General features: G+C 40.7%; 1 protein-coding gene across 23 annotated transcripts in view; it reads right to left on the reverse strand.

The window, feature by feature from the left end:
* The window catches only part of DLGAP1 (DLG associated protein 1), a 993,959-nt gene that overhangs the window by 53,855 nt on the left and 915,518 nt on the right, over positions 1 to 24,586 (reverse strand). For all 23 annotated transcript variants that reach the window (XM_058438584.1, XM_032152723.2, XM_032152722.2 and 20 more), the window contains one exon: positions 23,522 to 23,613. In XM_058438584.1, coding sequence (XP_058294567.1) covers positions 23,522 to 23,613 — 92 coding nt within the window. The remainder of the gene's footprint in view (positions 1 to 23,521; positions 23,614 to 24,586) is intronic.

Here is a 24,586-nt window from a genome sequence, read left to right on the forward strand (position 1 = left end):
GACTAGGTAACACACTTCTAAGTAGCCCATGGGTTAAAGAAAAAAAAAAATCAAAAAGGAAAATAGAAAGTATTTTAAACTGAATGAAAAAGAAAAAACAATGTATCAAAATTTGTAGGATGCAGTTAAAGCAGTACTGAGAGGGAAATATATGGTACTAGACACCATTAGTCAAAAAGAATTAAGGTTTCAAATCAATGCTCAGCTTCCACCTTAAACTAAAAGTAGAAGAGCGAATACAACTCTTGGTAAACAGAATAAAGGAAATTATAAGATAAAAGCAGAAATCAATGAAGGAGTAAACAGAAAAACTATAGAGAAGAATAATGAAATCAAAAGCTGGTTCTTTTCAAAAGCTAATAACATTGATAATCCTTTAGCAGACAGATGAGAAAAAAAAAAAAAGAAGACACATATCAGAAATGAGAGCCGGGTGTGGTGGCTCACGCCTGTAATCCCAGCACTTTGGGAGGCCGAGGCGAGCGGATCATGAGGTCAGGAGATCAAGACCATCCTGGCTAACAGGGTGAAACCCCGTCTCTACTAAAAATACAAAAAATTAGCCAGGCGTGGTGGCGGGGGCCTGTAGTCCCAGCTACGTGGAAGGCCGAGGCAGGAGAATGGCGTGAGCCTGGGAGGCGGAGCTTGCAGTGAGCCTAGATAGCGCCACTACACTCCAGCCTGGGTGACAGAACAAGACTCCATCTCAAAAGAAAGAAAAAAAAAAGGAATGAGAGAAGTGACATCACTACAGATTCTATAAATATTAAAATATTAGGGGAATATGATGAGCAGCTTTATACCAATAAATTGAATAACTTAGATAAAATAAACAAGTTCATTGAAAGGTACAAATAATCAAATTCAAACAAGACGGAATCAATGGCCTGAATAGCCTACATCTTTTAAATAAATTTAATTTATAATTAAAAACTTTCCCTGAAAGTAAATTCCAGGCCAGGCGCGGTGGCTCAGGCTTGTAATCCCAGCACTTTGGGAGGCCGAGGCGGGCGGATCACGAGGTCAGGAGATCGAGACCACGGTGAAACCCTGTCTCTACTAAAAATACAAAAAAAATTAGCCGGGCGTGGTGGCGGGCGCCTGTAGTCCCAGCTACTCGGAGAGGCTGAGGCAGGAGAATGGCGTGAACCCGGAAGGCGGAGCTTGCAGTGAGCCGAGATTGCGCCACTGCACTCCAGCCTGGGCGACAGAGCGAGACTCCATCTCAAAAAAAAAAAAAAAGAAAGTAAATTCCAGATCGAGGTAGCTTAATTGGTGACTTCAATGAAACATTAATTAAAAAAAATTAGCAATTCTACACATAATCATCCAGAAAACTGAAAAGAAGAAAATAGTTCCTACTTTATGAAGATAGCTTTATTCTGATACCAAAGACACAAAGACAAGAAAACTGCAGAAAGAGAGCCCTCATGAAAATAGACACAAAAGTTCTTAGCTAAATTATAACCAATCAAATCCAATAATATATAAACAGGATTGCACGGGATGACAAAATTGGGTACATCCCAGAAATACAAGGTTAGATTATCATTCAAAAATCAATGAATGTGGCTGGGCGAGGTGGCTCACACCTGTAATCCCAGCACTTTGGGAGACCGAGGAGGGCAGATCACCTAAGGTCAGGAGTTCGAGACCAGCCTGGCCAACATGGTGAAACCTCATATCTACTAAAAATACAAAAATTAGCCGGTCATTGTGTCAGGCGCCTGTAATCCCAGCTACTTGGGAGGCTGAGGAAGGAGAATCGCTTGAACCCAGAAGGCATAGGTTGCAGTGAGCAGAGATCATGCCACTGCACTATAGCCTGGGCGACAGAGCGAGACTCCGTCTCAAAACTAAAAAAGAACCAAATCAATCAATGTGAGATAACTGCATAGCCACATGCAAAATGGTGAAGTTGGATACTTAGCATATATAAAAATTAGCTCAAAATGGATCAAAGGCCTAAATTTAAGAGCTAAAACTGTAACATTCTTAGAAGAAAATACAGGAGCAAATCCTGAGGACCCTGGGTTTGGCAATGACTTCTTAAATGTGACATTGAAAGCAAAAAGCACAATCAACAAAAGAAAAAGTAAGCTGGCTGGGATGGTGCACACTGCAGTCCCAGCTACTTGGGAGGCTGAGGAGACGGGATCACTTGAGCCCAGGAGTTCAAGGCCAGCCTAAGTAACATAAATTAAACTTCACCAAATGTATTTATTTATTTTTATTTTTTATTTTATTTATTTTATTATTATTATTTTTTGAGATGGGGTCTTGCTCTGTCACCCAGGCTGGAGTGTAGTGGTGCAATCTTGGCTCACTGCAAGCTCCGTCTACCGGGTTCACACCATTCTCCTGCCTCAGCCTCCTGAGTAGCTGGGACTACAGGCACCCACCACCACGCCCGGCTAATTCTTTTCGTATTTTTAGGGGAGACAGGGTTTCACCGAGTTAGCCAGGATGTTCTCGATCTCCTGACCTCGTGATCCGCCCGCCTTGGCCTCCCAAAGTGCTGGGATTACAGGCGTGAGCCACCGCATCCGGCCTATTTTTATTTTTATTTTTATTTTTTTGAGACGGAGTTTCACTCTTGTTACCCAAGGTGGAGTGCAGTGGCGCGATCTGGGCTCACTGCAACCTCCGCCTCCCGAGTTCAAGCAATTCTCCTCCCTCAGCCTCCTGAGTAGCTGGGATTACAGGTGCCAGCCACTGCACCCGGATAATTTTTTGTATTTTTGGTAGAGATAAGGTTTCATCATGTTGACCAGGCTGGTCTCGAACTCCTGGCCTCAGAAGATACATCTGCCTTGGCCTCCCAAATTGCTGGGATTATAGGCGTGAGCCACCGCATCTGGCCAGCTTCATCAAATTTAAAAACTGTAGTGGATCCAAGGACCCTATCAAGAGAGTGGAAAAACAACTCATAGAATGAGAGAAAATATTTCCAAATCATATATTGATAAGGATCTAGTATCCAGAATATACAAAGAACTCTTAAAACACTCAACAACAAAAAGACAAACAACTCAATTAAATAACCCAATTAAAAAATAGGCATAGGACACGATGAGACATTTCTCCAAAGAGATAAAAATGGCCAATAGACACATGAAAAGACAATCAACATTATTAGTCATTACAGATATATAGATCCACATCACAATGACATGCCACTTCATACCCATTAGGATGGCCATAAGGGAAAAAATTTAAAGAGGAAAGTAAGTGTTGGCCAGATTGTGGAGAAACTGGAACCCTCATACATTGTTGGTGGGGATGGTAAAATGGTGCAGCCACTGTGGAATGAATTCCTATATTAACTGGTAATTCTATTCTTAGGTATATATCAAAAAGAATTTAAAACATGTGTTCAAAGACTTGTACATGAATGTTCATAGCAGCTCTATTCATGATGGATAAATAGACAGATGAAAGATTTTTAAAAACCCAAATATCCATAAACAGATGAATGAATAAACAAAATGTAGTATATCTAGGCAACTGGATATTATTCACTCATAAAAAGGAATTAAGTACTAACACATGCTACAACATGGATGAACCTCAAAAACATCACACTAAATGAAGGAGGCTACACACAAGAGGCCACATATTGTATGATTCAATTTATAAGAAATATCTAGAATAGGCAAGTCCGTAGAGACAGCAAGCCGATTAGTAGTTACAGAGACTGGGAGAAGAAAGGAATGCAGTGACTACTAATGGGTATGAGATTTCTGTTGGTCATGATCAAAATATTTTGGGACTAAGTCGTGATGATGGTTGTACAATGTTGTAAATGTAGTTAATGCCACTGAATTGTATACCTTAAAATGGTTTAAATGGTAAATTTTGTGTTATATGTATCTTACTATAATTTTTCTAAAAAAAATCGACAATGCAATTCATCATATTAACAGTCTAAAAATGAAAAACTTTTTAACATCTCAATAGATGTCAAAAAAGCATTTGACAAAATCCAACATCTGTTCCTGATCATAATTCTCAACAAACTAGGAAAAGAAAGGAACTTCCTCAAGTAAATAAAAAGGCATCTATAAAAAGAAAAACAAAAAAAAACCTAAAGCTAGCCGGGCACAGTGGCTCATGCCTAGAATCCAGCACTTTGGGAGGCTGAGGGGGGTGTGGATTGCTTTTAGCTCAGGAGTTCAAGCTCAGCCTGTGCAACATGGTGAAACCCTGTTTCTACAAAAAATACAAAAATTAGCTGGGTGTGGTGGTACACCTCGGATCGCGCCACTGCACATCATACTTAAAGGTGAAAAACTACATATTTTCACCTAAGATCAGTAACAAGGCAAGGATGTCCATATTCATGACTTCTACTCAACATTGCACGAGGCCAGGTGAGATGGTTCAGGCCTGTAATTCCAGCACTTTGGGAGGTGGAGACAGGTGGATTGCTTGAGCCCAGAGGTTTGAGACTAGCCTGGCAAACCCCATCTCTACTAAAAATACAAAAGTTAGCTGGGCGTGCTGGCGCATGCCTGTAATCCCAGCTACTCGGGAGGCTGAGGCAGGGGAATCGCTTGAACCCGGGAGGCGGAGGTTGCAGTAAGCTGAGATTGTGCCACCGCATACTCCAGCCTGGGTGACAGGGCGAGACTCCATCTCAAAAAAAAAAAAAAGAGCATTTTTTAAATGTCTGGATTATTTCATTTCAAGAAATGTTATCACAGTTATATATGCACAGTTTTAAAATATCAAATGGTTCTAAAAGGCTGGTTATGAAAAATAGAAATGCCTGGCCCAATTATAGAGCAATTTTCTACTTCAGAGGCAGCCACTTTTAAACACTATTTCTAAATAACAAAAATAAATCTTTCAACATTTTTTAGTGTTTGTCCTTAGGAATGCTGAAGATTTAGATTTCTCTCACCTTTCCACCACTCCTATTCTTGTCTCTCTGTCTCTTTCTATTTTTTTTTTGAAAAAAAGTCTCACTCTGTTGCCCAGGCTGGAGTGCAGTGGCGCGATCTCGGCTCACTGCAACCTCCACCTCCCGGGTTCAAGGGATTCTCCTGCATCAGCCTCCTGAGTAGCTGGGATTACAGGCACGTGTCATGACACCCAGCTAATTTTTGTATTTTTAGTAGAGACAGGATTTCACCATGTTGGTCAGGCTGATCTCAAACTCCTGACCTCATGATCTGACCACCTCGGCCTCCCAAAGTGCATGAGCCACCGCACCTGGCCTCTCCTTCTTACACACACACGCACACGCACTTCTGGTCTGTCCCTGTATTTTTCCATTCCCCGATATAGCTGTATTATCAATTTGGATAACTATATTCAGAACTTGTTTTTTATGACTATATTATTATGACCAGGAAATATCATTCACAGCCGAATATGTGTTACAGGCCAAATTGTGGGCCCCTTCCCTAAAGTCATACGTTGAAGTCCTAACACCTAGTACCTTAGTGTGTGACTGTATTTGGAGATAGGACCTTTAATTAATTAATTTATTTATTTATTTATTTATTTATTTTTTACTTATTTTTAAGATGGAGTCTTGCTCTGTTGCCCAGGCTGGAGTGCAATGGCACAATCTTGGCTCACCACAACCTCCACCTTTCAGGTTCAAGCGATTTTCCTGCCTCATCCTCCCAAGTAGCTGAGACTACAGGTGCATGCCACCATGCCCAGCTAATTTTTGTATTTTTAGTAGAGACAGGGTTTCACCATGTTGGCCAGGCTGGTCTCGAACTCCTGACCTCGTGATGTGCCTGCCTCGGTCTCCCAAAGTGCTGGAGTTACAGGCGTGAGCCACCACGCCCAGCCAGAGCCTTTATTTTTAATTTGTATTTTTATTTGAGACAGGGTATCACTGTGTCACCTAGGCTGCAGTGCAGTGGCACAATCATGGCTCACTGCAGCCTCAACTTCCTGAGCTCAAGCCGTCCTCCTGTCTCAGCCTCCCGAGTAGCTGCGACTACAGGCACATGCCACCACGCCCAGCTAATTTTTTTTATTTTTTAAGAGACAGGGTCTGGCTATTTTGCTTAGGCTGGTCTCGAACTCCTGGACTCAAGCAATCCTCCTGCCTCAGCCTCCGAAAGAGTTGGGATTACAGGTGTGAACCACTGAACCTGGCCATAGGGCCTTTAAACAGGTGATTGAGGCCCCAAGGGTGGGCTCTAATCCAGTATGACTGGTGTCCTTATAAAAACAGGAGATTAGGACATAGACACACACAGAGAAAAGATGCTGTGAAGACACAGGCAGAAGATGGCCATTTGCAAGCCAGGGAGAGAAACCACATGAGACATCAACACTGCTGACATCTTGATCCAGAACCAGACTTTTTTTTTTTTTTGTAAGACAGAGTCTCACTCTGTCGCCCAGGCTGGAGTGCAGTGGCTCAATCTCAGCCCACTACAACTTCTGCCTCCTGGGCTCAAGTGATTCTACTGCCTCAGTCTTCCGAGTAGCTAGGATTACAGGGGCCCACCACCACGCCTGGCTAATTTTTGTATTTTTAGTAGAGACAGGGTTTCACCATGTTGGCCAGGCTGGTCTCAAACTCCTGACCTCAGGTGATCCACCACCTAGGCCTCCCAAAGTGCTGGGATTACAGGCGTGAGCCACCACGTCCAGGCCACCAGAACCAGACTTATGCCTCTAGCCTCCAAACTGGGAGAAAATAAATTTCTGTTGTTTAAGACATCAGTTTGTTGTATTTTGTTATGGCAGCCCAAACTGACTAAGATTATATATATACATAAAATGCTTTTTTTCTGAAATTTATCTTCCAAGTCCTTTTGGGTTTTTCAGTTCTGCTACTATTTCTTTTTTTCTTTCTTTCTTTCTTTTTTTTTTTTTTTTTGGTAAACAAAGTCTTGCTCTGACACCCAGGCTGGAATGCAGTGGCGATCTCGCCTCACTGCAACCTCCACCTCCCAGGTTCCACGATTCCCCTGCCTCAGCCTCCTGAATAGCTGGGATTACAGGTGCCCATCATCATGACCAACTAATTTTTGTATTTTTAGTAGAGACAGGGTTTTACCATGTTGGCCAGGCTGGTCTTGAACTTCTGACCTCAAGTGATCTGCCCTCCTAGGCTTCCCAAAGTGCTGGGATTACAGGTGTGTGCCACCATGCCCAGCCACAGTTCCACTATTATTTCTATGAGCACTTTTCTTTTCTTTCTTTCTTTCTTTCTTTCTTTCTTTCTTTCTTTCTTTCTTTCTTTCTTCTTTCTTTCTTTTCTTTCTTCTTTCTTTCTTTCCTTTCTTTCTCTTTCTTTCTTTCCTTTCTTTCTTTCTCTCTCTCTTTCTTTCCTTTTTCTTTCCTTCTTCTTTCTTTCTTTCTTTCTTTCTCTCTTTCTTTCTTTCTCTTTCTCTTTCTCGCTTTCCTTCTTTCTTTTCCCCTCCCTCCCTCCCTCCCTCCGTCTCTCCTTCCTTCCTTCCTTCCTTCCTTCCTTCCTTCCTTCCTCCCTTCCTTCCTTCCTTCTTCTTTTCTTTCTTTTGAGACAGGGTCTCACTCTGACACCCAGGCTGGAGTGCAGTGGCACAATCTCAGCTCACTGCAACTTCTGCCTCCCAGGCTCAAGGGATCCTCCCAGCTCAGCCTCCCAAGTAGCTGGGACTACAGGCATCCGCCATCACACTTGGCTAATTTATTTTTAAATTTTTTTTTTCTTTCTTTTTATTTTTTGTAGATAGAGGGTCTCACTATGTTGCCTAGAACTCCTGGGCCCAAGCAATCCTCCTGCCTTGGCCTCCTAAAGATCTGGGATTAGGCATGAGCTACCACTCCTAGCAGGAGCACTTTTCACTTCTGCCCCTTCCCTCATCTCTCCCAGGTGGATAAGAAAATTCTTTGAGGAAGACCTTGACAACTTCCACATCCCTCATGGATGCTTCTTTACTCACCTTTCCTCTCTTTTCTCTCAAAAATAACTTTTTAATTTTCTGAATGTTCCTGAACAATTTTTGTTTCTAGTTTTCTGGCTCTTGTCTTATCTCCCTGAGTTTGCTGATCCTTGTCTTCTCATTCTTGAGAAGCACACTAAACCCAGCTTAGAAGTCTATGCTTTTGGGAAGAGCTTATCCTCTCTAATCCTCACTGTAGGATGATCTGGCTGGGCTTTCGTCTTGCAAAATCCCTGATGTCAGCATCTTTTGGTCTTTGGGCTCAGAAGGGTCAGCCCTCCACAATGGACTCTGTCACACTGCCATGTAGAGGGTTCTGTGCCCTGCTGTCGGGACCCTGGGGGCTGAGCGAGCCTAGGAAGGCTCAGAGCAGTGTGCCTCAACACTGTTTGTATGTCTTCACTTAATCCTCCTACTTTCAGTATAGTCGCCCTGCTCTCAACTATGCTGGTCACCTCCATGCCAGAGACCCTTCGTTTCAGCCTCTGAAGAAGAGATACCCTCAGTCTCTGTCAGGGTAGGGAAGGACTGTCACTCGGCTCCGCAGATTCAAGGACTTTTTAGCTCCATCTTCATCCCCACTTTCAGAGCGCCCAATGCCACCCATCCACATGCATTTTGTGGGTTCTTAAATTTAAATGGGATTACATCTTGGATTCCTGCACTACCGGCTTTCGATTCAGCTTTCTCTGGTCTGCCAAATCGGTTGTCTCTTCCATATCTGCTTTCTAGCTTGCTAAATTTTGCTGTTGTTTTTTTCTCTCTTGTTCTCTTCCTCCTTGGGAGTTAATGCCAAAACAAACAAAAATTCTTTTTATTGTCATTTAGTTTCAGAAGGCCTCGAAGATACATATGTATCCTTTTTTTTCACCATCTTTAAAGAGAAATCATCTAAAAGTAATGTTGATAATCCCGCGGAAGGAGAAAGGGGCAGAAATTATGGTCCACCTATGAATTTGACTATTGTGCATTCATTAAAAGAGGTGTTTGCTATGAATTTTCAATAGTAAAAAGAAAACTTTTTAAATAATGTTTGTTGATTTTAAAGATGTTGTAAGACTGTATACATAGGATTATTTCACCAACTTTTTAAATGTTCCTGGAAAAAGTGTGGGTAAAAATATACTTATTTGTTCATGGTTAATGGGTAGGATTATGGGGGACTTTATTTTATTTTATTTATTTTCTGTAATTTATACATTTTTACAATGTAAATACAACTTTTTCTTATCATTAATTGCATTGTTCAATAATATGTAATTACTGTGGAAAAGGTAGATAATACATAAAAAGAAGATACAGGTCGGGCGTGGTGGCTCACGCCTGTAATCCCAGCACTTTGGGAGGCCGAGGCAGGCGGATCACGAGGTCAGGAGATCGAGACCATCCTGGTTAACATGGTGAAACCCCGTCTCTACTAAAAATACAAAAAATTAGCCGGGCGCAGTGGCGGGCGCCTGTAGTCCCAGCTACTCGAGGGGCTGAGGCAGGAGAATGGCGTGAACCCGGGAGGCGGAGCTTGCAGTGAGCCGAGATTGCGCCACTGCACTCCGGGCTGGGCGAAAGAGCGAGACCCCGTCTCAAAAAAAAAAAAGAAGATACATACACACATAGTTTTTTTGTTTTTTGTCTGTTTGTTTGAGACAGAGTCTCGCTCTGTCGCCCAGGATGGAGTGCAATGGCATGATCTCGGCTCACTGCAACCTCCGTCTTCCGAGTTCAAGCAATTCTCCTGCCTCAGCCTCCCGAGTAGCTGGGATTACAGACGTGCGCCATCATACCTGGCTAATTTTTGTGTTTTTAGTAGAGACAGGGTTTCACCATGTTGGCCAGGCTGGTCTCAAACTCTTGACCTCAGGTGATCCACCCGCCTCGGTCCCCCAATGTGCTGGGATTACAAGCGTGAGCCACCACGCCCAGCCTACACATAGTTTTTAAAAAAATTACTCCAAAGCCTATCGAAGTTAAAAAATTGTTAATATGTTTAGATATGTTTTCTTCCAAGTAAATTTACATACTGCTTTTGTAATGAAAGCAGTAATATTCTTCCTCTTTGTGTCCACTGCTGGAGTCTTAGAGTCACTAATGGGATAATGTAAGAAAGTCTAGTCTGAAGCCACTGTTAAAATACAGTTGTTATTTGGAAGGAAATGGGAGATTCCTGGGAGCCTCTTAGCTTTCTCACCTAAGTCAACAGAAAGGATTGGCTTACTAGGTTTGCTAATTATCAGGCTGAAAGACAAAAGGACCTCATACAAATTCCTGGGGACCATCAAAAGGATGAGAGACAATCGGGACATAATGCTGGAGACTTCTGCATGGGGGCACTGGCGGAGGCGAGTGCCCCTTGGGGAGGTGTTGCCAAGATTTGCCTGCTTTACTCCGGATCGGTCCTGCATATCAGCAAACACATGCTATGTGTGTCCTATAGAGCGGTACCACTAGCTGACCTGTGAAACAGGAATTGGGGGAAAACAGCTAATGTTTGATGAAGATGATGGGTTTCTGCACTGGCTTGAGAGAAGCAGTCTCCTTTCAAAACGACATACGCATTCATTATCCCTGGCTTCCTGCTGCCACGGCATTTAAACTAGTGATCTTTAGACAGCATTCCTCTGTCCACGGTCCCCACCGCGAGGCAGCCCCAGAGAATGGACAATGTGCATTTGCGATCCATGGCATTTTGAGAATGTCATGGTGGCCTGCAAATGTAACAGGGATATTTGTGATGCTCCATTTCAACTCCTGTTATTGAAGCAGATAGGGCTACCTGGTGCGTTTTAGTTTTTACTAATGAGTTTTTAACTTACTTTTTTTGTTTTGATTTGGGACACTGAAAACCACACTAAATTTACAAGTCTACTCCTTAATAGACCAATCAGTTAGGTGGGCCTTGCTGGGTTAGTTTTTGTTCCTAAATTGTAATCGATTCAATAGGAAATGAGTCCCTTGGCCTCTTACAAGGTCTTTTAATCATTTCTTTGCACTATCTTTTTCTCAGCTCAATTTTCTTTCTTTTTCTCACTTTTTGTTAGGTTGCTGTCTTTTATCAGTCTGTTTATTTGAAAAAGGAAGAGATAAGTTGTTACTGGCCATTCAGTGTGAAAACAACAGCCTCATCTTTATCACCAGATAATTAAAAAAAAAAAAAATCCCTCAGCTGTCATTAAGTAATCCCATCTGCCCGATACTGCTTTTTAAGATCCTATCTAAATGAATTACAACCAGCAAAATCATAAAAGAATTAAGTTAGAGACAGAAGGTATTGGTAATCCCTTCTTCCTGTTTGACAATGGATTTCTTTTGGAGAGGTTGAAAACAATGATTAACATCAATTTAAATGCTTATTTACTTTACAGTGGTTAACTATAAAGTGACCTTTGAAGAGGGGTATGTTTTGGAAACCTAAGTACTAAAATTGGCCTGCCAACCGTTTTGGGGATGAATTTTAAATATTTTACCGAGTTTGCTGAGGAACTGACCATTCTACAAACTTCAATAATTCAAATAAAGTTCAACTTTAAAAAAAAAAATGATAAAAATGGCTCATATGAAGTTTTTTAGGTTGCTACTAGGTATGACCAAATAATGCAATATTTAGCATTCTTGTGGAAATGAAATTTGAGGCCGGGGGCAGTGGCTCATGTCTGTAATCCCAGCACTTTGGGAGGCCGAGGCGGGCGGATCATCTGAAGTCGGGATTTCGAGACCAGCCTGACCAACATGGTGAAACCCCATCTCTACTAAAAATACAAAATTAGCTGGGTGTAGTGGCGTGCACCTATAATCCTAGCTACTTAGGAGGCTGAGGCAGAGAATCACTTGAACCCAGGAGGCGGAGGTTGCAGTGAGCCAAGATCACACCATTGCACTCTAGCCTGGGCAACAAGAGCGAAACTGTCTCAAAAATAAATAAATACATAAATAAATAAATAAATAAATAAATAAATAAATAAATAAATATAAAAATAAAAAAACTGGAAAGATAGATGGCAGGAGAAATGTTTGAAGTAAAGTAAAGGAGATGATTTTCTCCCCTTTTTTTTGAAGAAAAGGCAGCATAATTATTTTCTTGAAACTTCTTTCTTTAGAGAGATTCTATTTGAGTGCTTAATAGACTAGGAAACACGCAGAACATTGTATATACCAGGTATTGCTCTAAAAGTTTTACCTATATTAAACAAAACACCCTAGGACAACACACTGAGGTTAATGCTATAATCCACTTTCCTCCAACCCCTTTTTAAAATTAATAAACTTTGTTTTTTTAGAACAGTTTTAGGCTCACAGCAAAATTGAGCACAAAGTAGAGAACTGCCATACACCCCTTCCCCTGACACACACACAGCCTCGACTAATGTCCACATTTCACACTAGAGTGGCACTTTTGGTGCAGTTCAGGAACCTACACTGGCTGTCATTATCACCCAAAGTCCATGGTTTACAGTAGGGTTACTCTTTGTGTTGTATATTCTCATATCCACCATTGCATTATACATTCAGAATCATTTCACTGCCCTAGGCATCCTCAGCCTATTCATACCTCCTTCCTCCCAAGCCCTGGCAACTAGTCATCTTTTTACTGTCTCGTTGCCTTTTCTAGGGTGTCACATAGTTGGAATCATATAGTATATAGTTTTTTCAGATTGGCTTGTTTCACTTAGTAATAATACGTTGACGTTTTTCCCACGTCTTTTTGTGGCTCGATAGCTTATTACTTTTAGTGCTGAATAATATTCTATTATCTGTATGTACCAGAGTTTATTTATCCATTCACTTACTAAAGGACAACTTGGTTGGTTCCAAGTTTGGGTAAATACAGGTGTTACAAATAACCATGTGCAGGATTTTGAGTGAACATAAGTTTTCAATTCATTTGGATAAATTCCAAGAAACAAAATTGCTGACTTGTATGGTAAAGAATATATTTAGTTTTGTAAGAAACTGTTGACTAGGCAAGGTGGTTCATGCCTCTAATCCCAACACGTTAGGAGGCCAAGGCATATGGATTGCTCATGTCTGATATTATAAGAGTAATTTGTGTCTTCTCTCTTAGTTAGCCTGGTTAAAGGTTTATCATTTTATTAATCTTTTCAGAGTCAGGTTTTGGTTTTGTTAATTTTTCTCTATTGATTACTATTTTCAATTTCATAATTTCTGTTCTAATTTTATTTATTTCTTTTCTTGTGTTTATTTTGGATTTAATTTGCTCTTCTTTTTCTAGTGTCCTATGGTGGAAGCTTAAATAATTGATGTTAAATTGTTCTTCTTTTCTAATACATGCAATCAATGCTATAACTGTCCCTCTAACCACTGCTTTTGCCACATTCCATAAATTTTAATAAGTTGTATTTCTGCCCGGCGAGGTGGCTCACGCCTGTAATCCCAGCACTTTGGGAGGCTGAGGCGGGTGGATCACGAGGTTAGGAGTTTGAGACCAGCCTGGCCAATATGGTGAAACTCCGTCTCTACTAAAAAAATATAAAAATTAGCTGGGAGTGGTGGCGTGCCCCTGTAGTCCCAGCTACTCAGGAGGCTGAGGCAGGAGAATCGCTTGAACTCGGGAGGCAGAGGTTGCAGTGAGCCGAGATCACACCACTGCACTCCAGCCTGGGCGACAGGGTGAGATTTCATCTCAAAAGAAAAAAAAAGTTGTATTTCCATTTATTTCAAAATATTTAGTTTCTTGAGATTTATTTGACTCATTTGTAATTTAGAAGTGTGCTGTTAAATCTCAGTATTTTGGGAATTTCCAACTATCTTTCTGTTATTGATTTCTAGTTTAATTCTACTGTGGCCTGAGAGCAGATATGATATGATTTATAATTTTAAAAATTTGTTCATGACCAGCCTGGCCAACACGGTGAAACCACATCTCTAATAAAAATACAAAAATTAGCCGGGCGTGGTGGCGGGCACCTGTAATCACAGCTACTCGGGAGGCTGAGGCATAAGAGTTGCTTGAACCCAGGAGGTGGAGGTTGCAGTGAGCCAAGATCGCACCATTGCACTCCAGCCTGGGGGACAAGAGCGAGACTTGTCTCAAAAAAAAAAAAAAAATGATTAAGATCTGTTTTATGACCCAAAATACGTTCTGCTCTATCTAGGTGAAGTTCCATATGAGCTTGGGAAGAATGTGTAATCTGTTGTTGCTGGATGAAGTAGTTTATAGATGTTAACTATATCTAGTTGTTCAATAGTGTTGTTGCGGCCGGGCGCGGTGGCTCACGCTTGTAATCCCAGCACTTTGGGAGGCCGAGGCGGGTGGATCACGAGGTCAGGAGATCGAGACCACAGTGAAACCCCGTCTCTACTAAAAAAATACAAAAAATTAGCCGGGTGCGGTGGCGGGCGCCTGTAGTCCCAGCTACTCGGAGAGGCTGAGGCAGGAGAATGGCGAGAACCCGGAAGGTGGAGCTTGCAGTGGGCCGAGATCGTGCCACTGCACTCCAGCCTGGGCGACAGAAAAAAAAAAAAAAAAAATATTTTTTATTCATATGTCCTATGCCTTTTGATCTGTCCTTTCTTATTTTTGAGACTAAGTCTCACTCTGTCACCCAGGCTGAAGTGCTCTTGGCTCACTGCAACATCCACCTCCTGGATTCAAGTGACTCTCCTGCCTCAGCCTCCCAAGTAGCTGGGACTACAGGCACGTGCTACAACACCTGGCTATTTTTTGTATTTTTAGTAGAGATGGGGTTTCACCATGTTGGCCAGGCTGGTCTCGAACTCCTGACCTCAAGTGATCCGCCCATCTTGGCCTCCGAAAGTGCTGGGATTACAGGTATTAGCCACCGGGCCCAGCTAGAACTCATGTATTTTGAAACTCTGTTGGTAGGTGCATACATGTTAAAGATTTTTATGTCTTCTTTGAGAATTGACTACTTTTATCATCATCTTTATCCCTGATAATTTTCTTTGCTCTGAAGTCTGCTCTGTCTGAGATTAATATTTCTACTCCCACTTTCTTTTTATTAATGCTATACATTTTCTCTTTTTCCATTCCTTTACTTTTTAATCTATATCTGTCTTTATATTTAAAGTGGATTTCTTATAAACAACATATAGTTAAGTCTTGTATTCTTATCCACTCTGACAATCTCTGTCTTTTAATGGTGTATGTAAAATACTAATGTTTAACCCTGTTCCTATTTGCCCTGAGAATACTTGCTGGTGGCACCTGCAGCTACAGCCTTTAACCCAAGATAACTTTGCCACAAAATATTTTGTTTTATTATTATTTTCACATCGCTCTAGTATATTGACTTTGGAAACAAAGACATCATCCTATTTATAGCATTCTGATCTTAGTAGTGGTATTTGCATTTAGAAAATATAGTAATTCTCCATTGCTGAAAATGGCAAATCCTAGAAAACGTAGCATTCCTACATGTGACATTAACATTGTCCTCAAAGAGTTGTGGCCAAGATTCATCTGATGAATCCAATTTTTCTGAAATAGATGATTCTGATGATTCAGATGATTCTGATGTTAGTTCTGTTTTGAAATAAATCGAAGAACAGTTTTTACATTTTATTTGCACATTGAAAATCAGTCATATTTGCTTCAGCCTCAAGGAGTGTGTTTATGTAAAATTAAATGAGCGCTGGCAGCAAGCTGCACATTTTTTCTAAATGGGAAAAGGGTTAAACTGATTATTTATCTAGTTGGATTAACATCTACCATTATTTGTTATTATTTTCTATTTTTTTGCCTTTGTTCTTTCTTCTTATTTTTGTCTTTCACATTTTTTCTGCTTTTAATAGTTTTTTATTGAGCATTTATGTGATTGAATTTTTTCTCCTTTCTTAGCATACTAATTTTATTTTTCTTTTACCTCTTTTTAGTGGTTACCCTAGAGCCATAGAGTTTGCATTATGCATTTACCACTAATCCAATCCACTTTTTTTTTTTTTTTTTTTTACGGAGTCTCATTCTGTCGCCCAGGCTGGGGTGCAGTGGCACGATCTCAGCTCACTGCAACTTCTGCCTCCTGGGTTCAAGTGATTCTTCTGCCTCAGCCTCCCGAGTAGCTGGGACTATAGGCACGTACCACCATGCCCAGCTAATTTTTGTATTTTTAGTAGAGACGGGGTTTCACCATATTGTCTAGGCTGGTCTTGAACTCCTGACCTCGTGATCCACCTGCCTCGGCCTCCCAAAATGCTGGGATTACAGGCATGAGCCACCGCTCCCGGCCCCAATCCACTTTCATATAACACTATGACACTTCACAGGTTTTGCAAGTACTTTGTAATAATTAATACTTTCCAATTCCTACCACTTGTTCCTTGTATCATTGCTGCCATTCATTTCATTTATACATGAGTAAATAAATGTACATATATTTAAATAAATTTTTGCTATTAGTATTTTGAACAAATTTATCTGTTAGATCAGTTAAGAATGAGAAAAATGGGCCAGGTGCAGTGGCTCGCGCCTGTAATCCCAGCACTTTGGGAAGGTGAGATGACCGGATCACGAGGTCAGGAGATCAAGACCATCCTGGCCAGCACAGCGAAACCCCGTCTGTACTAAAATTACAAAAATTAGCTGGGTGTGGTGGTGTGTGCCTGTAATCCCAGCTATGCCTGTAATCCCAGCTACTCGGTAGGCTGAGGCAGGAGAATCGCTTGAACCCGGGAGGCGGAGGTTGCAGTGAGCTGAGATCATGCCACTGCACTCCAGCCTGGGTGACACAGCGAGACTCTGTCTCAAAAAAAAAAAAAATTAGCCAGGTGTGGTGGCGCGTGCCTATAATCCCAGCTACTCGGGAGGCTGATGCAGGAGAATTGCTTGAACCTGGGAGGCAGAGGTTGCAGTGAGCCAATATTGTGCCACTGCACTCCAGCCTGGGTGACAGAGCAAGACTCAGTCTCAAAAAAAAAAAAAAAGCATGTTTATGTAAAATTAAATGAGCGCTGGCAGCAAGCTGCACATTTTTTTCTAAATGGGAAAAGGGTTGATTATTTATCTAGTCGAATTAACATCTACCATATTTGTTACGATTTTCTACTTTTTTGCCTTTGCTCTTTCTTCTTATTTTTGTATTTCACATTTTTTCTGCTGTTAATAATTTTCCATTGAGCATTTATGTGATTGAATTTTCTCTCCTTTCTTAGCATACTAATTTTACTTCTCTTTTACCTCTTTTTAGTGGTTACCCTAGAGTTTGCATTATGTATTTACCATGAATTCAATCCACTTTCATACAACACTATGACACTTCACAGCTTTTGCAAGTACTTTGTAATAATTAAATATTTCCAATTCCTACTACTTATTCATTGTATCATTGCTGCCATTCATTTCACTTACACATAAATAAATAAATGTACATGTATTTAAATACATTTTTGCTATTGCTATTTTGAACAAACTTATCTGTTAGATCAATTATGAATGAGAAAAATGAGCTGGGCACAGTGGCCCACGCCTATAATCTCAGCACTTTGGGAGGCTGAGGTGGGCGGATCACCAGAGATCAGGAGTTCGAGACCAGCCTGTCCAATATGGTGAAACACCGTCTCTACTAAAAAAAAAATATATACAAAAAAAATTAACCAGATGTGGTGGCGGGTGCCTGTAATCCTAACTACTCAGGAGGCTGAGGCAGGAGAATTTCTTGAACCTGGGAGGCGGAGGTTGCAGTGAGCCAAGATCCTGCCACTGCACTCCTTCCTGGGCGACAGAGCAAGACTCCATCTCCAAAAAATAAAAAGAGACAAAAATGAAAGTTTTTACTTTAGTTTCTGACCTATGTCATTTTCCTTCTCTCAGAAGAACTTCTTAACATTTCTTGAAGGTCTGCTGGCAACAAATTCCCTCAATTTTTGTTTGTCTGAAATAGTCTATTTTTCTTTCACTTTTAAGGATAATTTCACAGGGTACAAAATTCTAGATGGGTGTTTTTGGTTTTTTATTCTCCTAATACTTTAAATATTTCACTCTATTCTTGCATGGTTTCCGAGAAGTTAGATATACTTCTTTTAATTTTTTTCGTTTTTGAGTGTTTTTATAGAGACTAAGCCTCGCTATGTTGCTGTATTAGTCCATTTTAACGCTGCTGATAAAGACATACCTGATACTGGGCAATTTACAAAAGAAAGAGGTTTATAGGACTTACAGTTCCATGTGGCTGGGGAGGCCTCACAATCATGGCATAATGTGAAAAGCACATGTCACATGGTGGTAGACATGAGAAGAGGGTAACCTGGCACCGTGGCTCACATCTGTAATCCCAGCACTTTGGGAGGCCGAGGCGGGAAGATCACAAGGTCAGGAGTTTGAGACCAGCCTGGCCAACATGGTGAAACCCTGTCTCTATTAAAAATACAAAAATTAGCAAGGCGTGGTGGTGGGCACCTGTAATCCCAACTACTCAGGAGACTGAGGCAGGAGAATTGCTTGAACCCGGGAGGCAGAGGTTGTAGTGAGCCGAAATCATGCCATTACACTCCAGCCTGGGCAACAAGAGCAAAAACTCCGTCTCAAAATAATAATAATTATTATTATTATATCTGTGTGGTCACAGTTACTCAAGTGGCTGTGGTGGAAGGATTGCTTAGGGCCAGGAGTTCAGGTCCATCCTGGGCAACTGATACGGTTTTGTGTGTCCCCACTCAAATCTCATCTTGAACTGTAACTCTCACAATTCCCACATGTTGGGGGAGGAACCTGACAGGAGGTGATTGAATCATGGGGGTGGGTCTTTCCCATGCTGTTCTCATGATAACAAGTGGGTCTCATGAGATCTGATGGCTTTAAAAATGGGAATTTCCCTGCACAAGCCCTCTTCTCTCCCTCTTTTCTTTTTTTTTTTGTTTTTTAGATGGAGTCTCACTCTGTCACCCAGGCTGGAGTGCAGTGGCGTGATCTCGGCTCACTGCAGCTTCCACCTCTTGGGTTCAAGTGATTCTCCTGCCTCAGCCTCCCAAGTAGCTGGAATTACAGGCATGTGCCACCATGCCTGGTTAATTTTTTTTTTTTTTTTTTTTAAAGCTAAGTCTTGCTCTGTCTCCGAAAGTGTTGGGATTATAGGCATGAGCCACTGCGCCTGGCCAGATATAACTCTTATCTTTTATCTTTTTTGTTTATTTGTTCTGTTTGTTTATTTTTGAGACAGGGTCTCTCTCTGTCGCTGAGGCTGGAATGCAGTGGTGTGATCTCAGCTCGCTATAACCTCCACTTCCCAGGCTCAAGCAAGCTTTCCACCTCAGCCTACTGAGTAACTGGGACCAAAGGCATGCACCACAGCCAGATAACTTTTTGTATTTTTTGTAGAGATAAGATTTTGCCATGTTGCCCAGGTTGGTCTCAAACTCCTGGGCTGAAGTGATCCGCCCACCTAAGCCTCCCAAAATTCTGGGATTACAGATGTGAGACACTGCACCCGGCCTAGTTCTTATCTTTCCTCCTCTATAGGTAAGATGTTCTTTCCCTCTCATTTTTTTCAAGATTTTTAAAGTCTTTTATTTTTCTGAAGTTTGAATATGATGTGCTTAGGTGTAGTTTTTTGGTTTGTGTTTGTTTGTTTTGGCATTTATCTTGCTTGGTATTCTCTGAGCTTCCTGAATCTGAAGTGTCTGACATTAGTTTGGGGGAATTCTGTTATTATTGCTTCTAATATTGCTTCTGTTCTTTTCTCCTTCCTCTCCTTCTTGTATTCCTCTCTCAGGTAAAGTTACACCTGTTGTAGCTGTCTCACCGTTCTCAGATAATCTGTTCTGGCTTTTATTTTTTTGGGGGGGGATGGAATTTCACTCTTGTTGCCCAGGCTGGAGTGCAGTGGCGTGATCTTGGCTCACTGCAACCTCCACCTCCCGGGTTCAAGCAATTCTCCTACCTCATCCTCCCAAGTAGCTGGGATTACAGGCGTGAGCCACTGTGCCCAGCTGATCTGGCTTTTTATCAGTCTTCTTTCTCTTTGCTTTTCAGTTTTGGAAGTTTCTATTGTTATATCCTCAAGCTTAGACATTAGTGTCCAGTTTACTAATGAGCCCATCAAATATATTCTTTGTTTCTATTAGAGTGTTTTTTATCTCCAGCATTTCTTTTTAAATCTCTCTTAGAATACTTTTTCATTCTCCATCTCTCTACATGTTCTGCTTCTTTCATTAGAGCCTTTAGCATATTAATCATAATTTTTAAAAAATCTTGGCCCGGTAATTCCAACATTCCTGCCGTATTTGGCTCTGGTTCTGATGCTTGTTCCATCTCTTCAAACTGTGTTTTTTACCTTTTAGTATGCCTTGTAATTTTTTGAAAAGTGGGCACGATGTACTGGGTGAAAGGAACTGCGGTAAATTGGCATTTAGTAATGTACTGGTAAGGTGCGTGTGAGGGAAAAGTGCTCTACAGTTCTATGATTAGTCTCAGCCTTTTGGTGAGCATGTGCTCCTGGACTGTGAACTTCATCAGTGTTTCTCAGTTGTTTTTTTTCTCTTATGTGGGATAAGATGCCTGAAGGGGGCTGAGGTTGGGTATGTCCCTTCCCCCATGTGGAAGGCTAGAGGGAACTAGAGCTGAGTGTTTTCCTTCCCCCAGGTAGGTTCTAGGCTCTGATAAAACCCCAGCCAGCAAAAGGTTCTGGTAAAATAGTTTCTGCTGCGTGCAGGCCTTGTGAATAAGAAGAGAAAGTGCTGGCATATTTCAAAGTAGTTCTTTTTTTCTTCCCCTTTCTGGAAGCACAAGGAGATTTTTTTTCTCTGATATTCACTTTGAGGACCTGGTACAGTTCCTGGAGGTTAAACTCACAAAAGTGTGAGCTCTCTCTATGACTGGGTTTCCTTGGAGCTTTTAACTCTCAGAGTTGTCAATATTGAGCCTCCAACAATTCTTCAGTTACTGCTTACGTTTTCTTACCCTGTGCTGGTTCCTGCAGACATTTCTACTTGTGTTTCTACTCCAGTAAGTTGTAATTCTCTGTATCTGTCTGTCTGTTTCTCCAATTTTGGGAGAAGTAGTGTGCCCTGTGACCTCCCTTCTCTGAGAGATATACAAAGAGATGTTGATTTTTTAGTTTGTTGAGATTTTTACTTGCTAAGATGGAGTGGTGACTTCTGAGTTCCTTTTAGCTTATAGTGGAAACTGCTTGTAACCCCCTTTTTACATATAAGAAAACTAAGGCACAAAGATGGGTAGTAATTTGCTTATGGCCCCTCAGCTGGTAAGGGGCACAGCCAGGATTTGGTGTTCTGGCTCAAGAGTCTGTGCTGTCAACCACTACATCATTGAGAAAAGGCACCAAGCTGGGCTGGTGGGAGATGGAAGAATATATTTTCTTTTTCTTTTTGAGACAGAGTAAGCTCTGCCACCCAGGCTGGAGTGCAATGGCGTGATCTTGGCTCACTGCAATCTCTGCCTCCCAGGTTAAAGTGATTGTCCTGCCTCAGCCTCCCGAGTTCCTGGGATTACAGGAACTCACCACCACGCACAGCTAATTTTTGTAATTTTTTAGTAGAGACGGGTTTCACCATGTTGGTCAGGCTGGTCTTGAACTCCTTACGTTGGGTGATCCACCCGCCTCGGCCTCCCAAAGTGCTGGGATTACAGGCGTGAGCCACTGCCCACGGCCAGGAATATATTTTCTTTAATGTCTACTAAATGTATACTTTCAAAAATGTTTCTAAAACACTTAATAAAGAAACATATGCCTGGGACATTAAAGCAATGATTACCGGCCCAGCGCGGTGGCTCACGCCTATAATCCCAGCCCTTTGGGAAGCCAAGGTGGGTGAATCACAAGGTCAAGATGATCGAAGCCATCCTGGCCAACATGGTGAAACTCTGTCTCTCCTAAAAATACAAAAATTAGCTGGGCTTGATGGTGCATGCCTGTAGTCCTAGCCACTCGGGAGGCTGAGTCAGGAGAATCCCTTGAACCCAGGAGGCGGAGGTTGCAGTGAGCCGAGATTGTGCCACTGCACCCCAGCCTGGGCGACAGAGTGAGACTCTGTCTCAAAAAACACACACACACAAAAAAAACAAAAAAAAAAGATTACTAAAACTTTTTAGAGTAGAAGAAAAAAGTCACTCCTAAACCTACCATTTGTACATATTACATTTCAGTCCTTGTCCATCTGCATGAACACTATGCATGGATATTATATATTAAACTTTTTCATCTAACATTGGATCATGGGAATTTCCCCATGTTTCTCCACCTTTTTAAATAAATGATATTTAATAGCTGTATAATAGTTTACCTTGGTGAGGTGCTATAAATTACAAAAGCATGCTATTATTGGTTATTTGATAATTAGTGTTTTTCTTTTACAATGATAAATAATGTTTCACAATTGTTTACCTTTCATTGAGTAATTTAATTCAAGCCCCAAGAGTATGATTTTTGGGTCAATTGGTACGGATAGATGTGTAAATATTGCTAACTTTTGTCATATTTGTTTCCAGAATGATTGTACCAGTTTTCCGGGCTTCCAGCATTGCATAATTATATTAGGTTGGTGCACAAGTAATTGAGGTTTTTGCCATATTATACACACACACACACTATATACATATATATATATATTTTCACACTATATATATTACATATACACACATAGAATTTATTAATAAATATATATTAACTATATGTATATGATATGTATACACACCTCTTAAAAGTACAGTGTCAATCCATAGTGAGAGGTTCTAAAACAGGACCATTTCCATAAACTGATAAATTCCTCCTTTTCAGATTTTCAGTTTATGTTACATGTAGCCTTGATTATAGGAGGTATTCCATAGATTTTATTGAATGGATGGATAATGGAAGGATGGATAGGTGACATTCAAATGATTCTTCCTAATTAACACACTGAAAGTTAGTAGCAAAGTTGAGATGATACACTGATTTATAATTTAGAGCAGTTTCTCTTAGCATAACTCCAGTTTTACTTTATTCAGCCAACATTTACTGTATATTCAGTATGTGCAAATCACAATGCTGGAAGCTGGGGGGTACTACTATCAGTAAAACATGGTTCTACCCACCAAGAACCTCCCAATTTGAGAAATTCACATGCCTCTCTCCATCAAGTTCTCATTTACAAAATGAAATTATTGACCCCAAATTCTGTAATTTTATGAAATCCTACATTTCCTATTTATAGATACTAAGGCTCTAAAGTAGGTAAAGAGTAATCTAAAGGACTGGTGATTCAGGATAATGACAGGGAATATCTTCCTCATTCATTCATTCATTCATTCATTCATCATTCATTGAGCACACACTAAACACCAGACACTATTAAGTGTTGGGAATAGAAATAGAAATAAGGTAAGTTCTCTTCTCATAAAAAGTCCACAGTCTCAAATGGGAAGGTTTCTTTTTTTTTTTTTCAGAGGTATAGTTTGGCAACCCAAGAGTACTGCACACAGTAGTTACATGTATGTAATATGCTTACAGTACTATGCAAGCAAAACTCAAATGGAGTGGTCTCTAGTATTAAAGTACAGGAGAGAACTAATATTGATTCAACTTCACCCTTTAAATACTCCCAAAACTTAGTGGAAAATATCATTGAATTTTTGTAGATTTATCATGGGGAAAAATACTTTTACCTTACTTCACAACATCAAGACAAAAGAGGACGCATGCATGTGGACTTACCACTTCTCTTCTTCTACTTGCACTCCCACGGACTGGAACTTACTGGGTGCTTTATTCTCCCCTGTTTTGTCAGGTTCTTCAGCATCATCCACCTGGAGAAATCATCAAATAAATAGAGTTGTTCCATTTCCGTCATCTTGTTTGAAAAACAAACATCACATTTTATCAGAAAAATCTCTAATATTACTGGAATGTTTTGTAATTTGTAACCTCCTTGTTCAATATTTGTGTATTTTCTGGGAGCCATCACTACCTTCACTGCATACTCTTTGACTCTGTTGCTCTTAGTAAACTGCAATTTTATTCACTCTCAAGGTAGCTGATAAATGTTTATGATTCCTCCACAGATTTGCAAGTCTGTACTTAGACTTAAGTATCTTACTGTAAATACTATATTAGAAGGGAATCTACATGGAAATGTGTTCTTGGAACTTTTTTTTTTTTTTATAGAGTTTCCCTCTGTCGCCCGGGCTGGAGTGCTGTGGTGTGATCTCGGCTCACTGCAACCTCCGCCTCCCAGATTCAAGGGATTCTCCTGCCTCAGCCTCCTGAATAGCTGAGATTACAGGCATGTGCCACCATGTCCGGCTAATTTTTGTATTTTTAGTGGAGACAAGGTTTTGCCAAGTTGGCCAGGCTGGTCTCAAACTCCTGATCTCAAGTGTTCCGCCCACCTGGGCCTCCCAAAGTGTTGAGATTGAGGGCGTGAGCCACCACGCCTGACCTGGAAGTTTTGAATTTGAAGATAACAACATACAAAATAAAGAGGAAAATTTATGCATTGTAATTATAATTGTTGACATTGGGAGATTTAGATATTAACCTTATTAATATAAACTATAGAGTGTCTTCATTTTTCTCCCCTTAAATAAAGAATTGACATTGAATATCACTCCATAGTTTCTAAATAGCTGTGTGTATATTACAGCTATATAGAAAATATACCATATAGAACTAATAACCTATGCAACAGATTAGCCCCAACCCAAATTTGAAGAAAATTTTAGAATTATTAGGTTTATTCCTTTTTCCTACTATGTGTTTAAGAAATATTGTTTCTAAATA

The sequence above is a fragment of the Hylobates moloch genome, unplaced genomic scaffold (genome assembly GCF_009828535.3).
Source record: "Hylobates moloch isolate HMO894 unplaced genomic scaffold, HMol_V3 SCAFFOLD_5, whole genome shotgun sequence".
NCBI lineage: Eukaryota > Metazoa > Chordata > Mammalia > Primates > Hylobatidae > Hylobates > Hylobates moloch.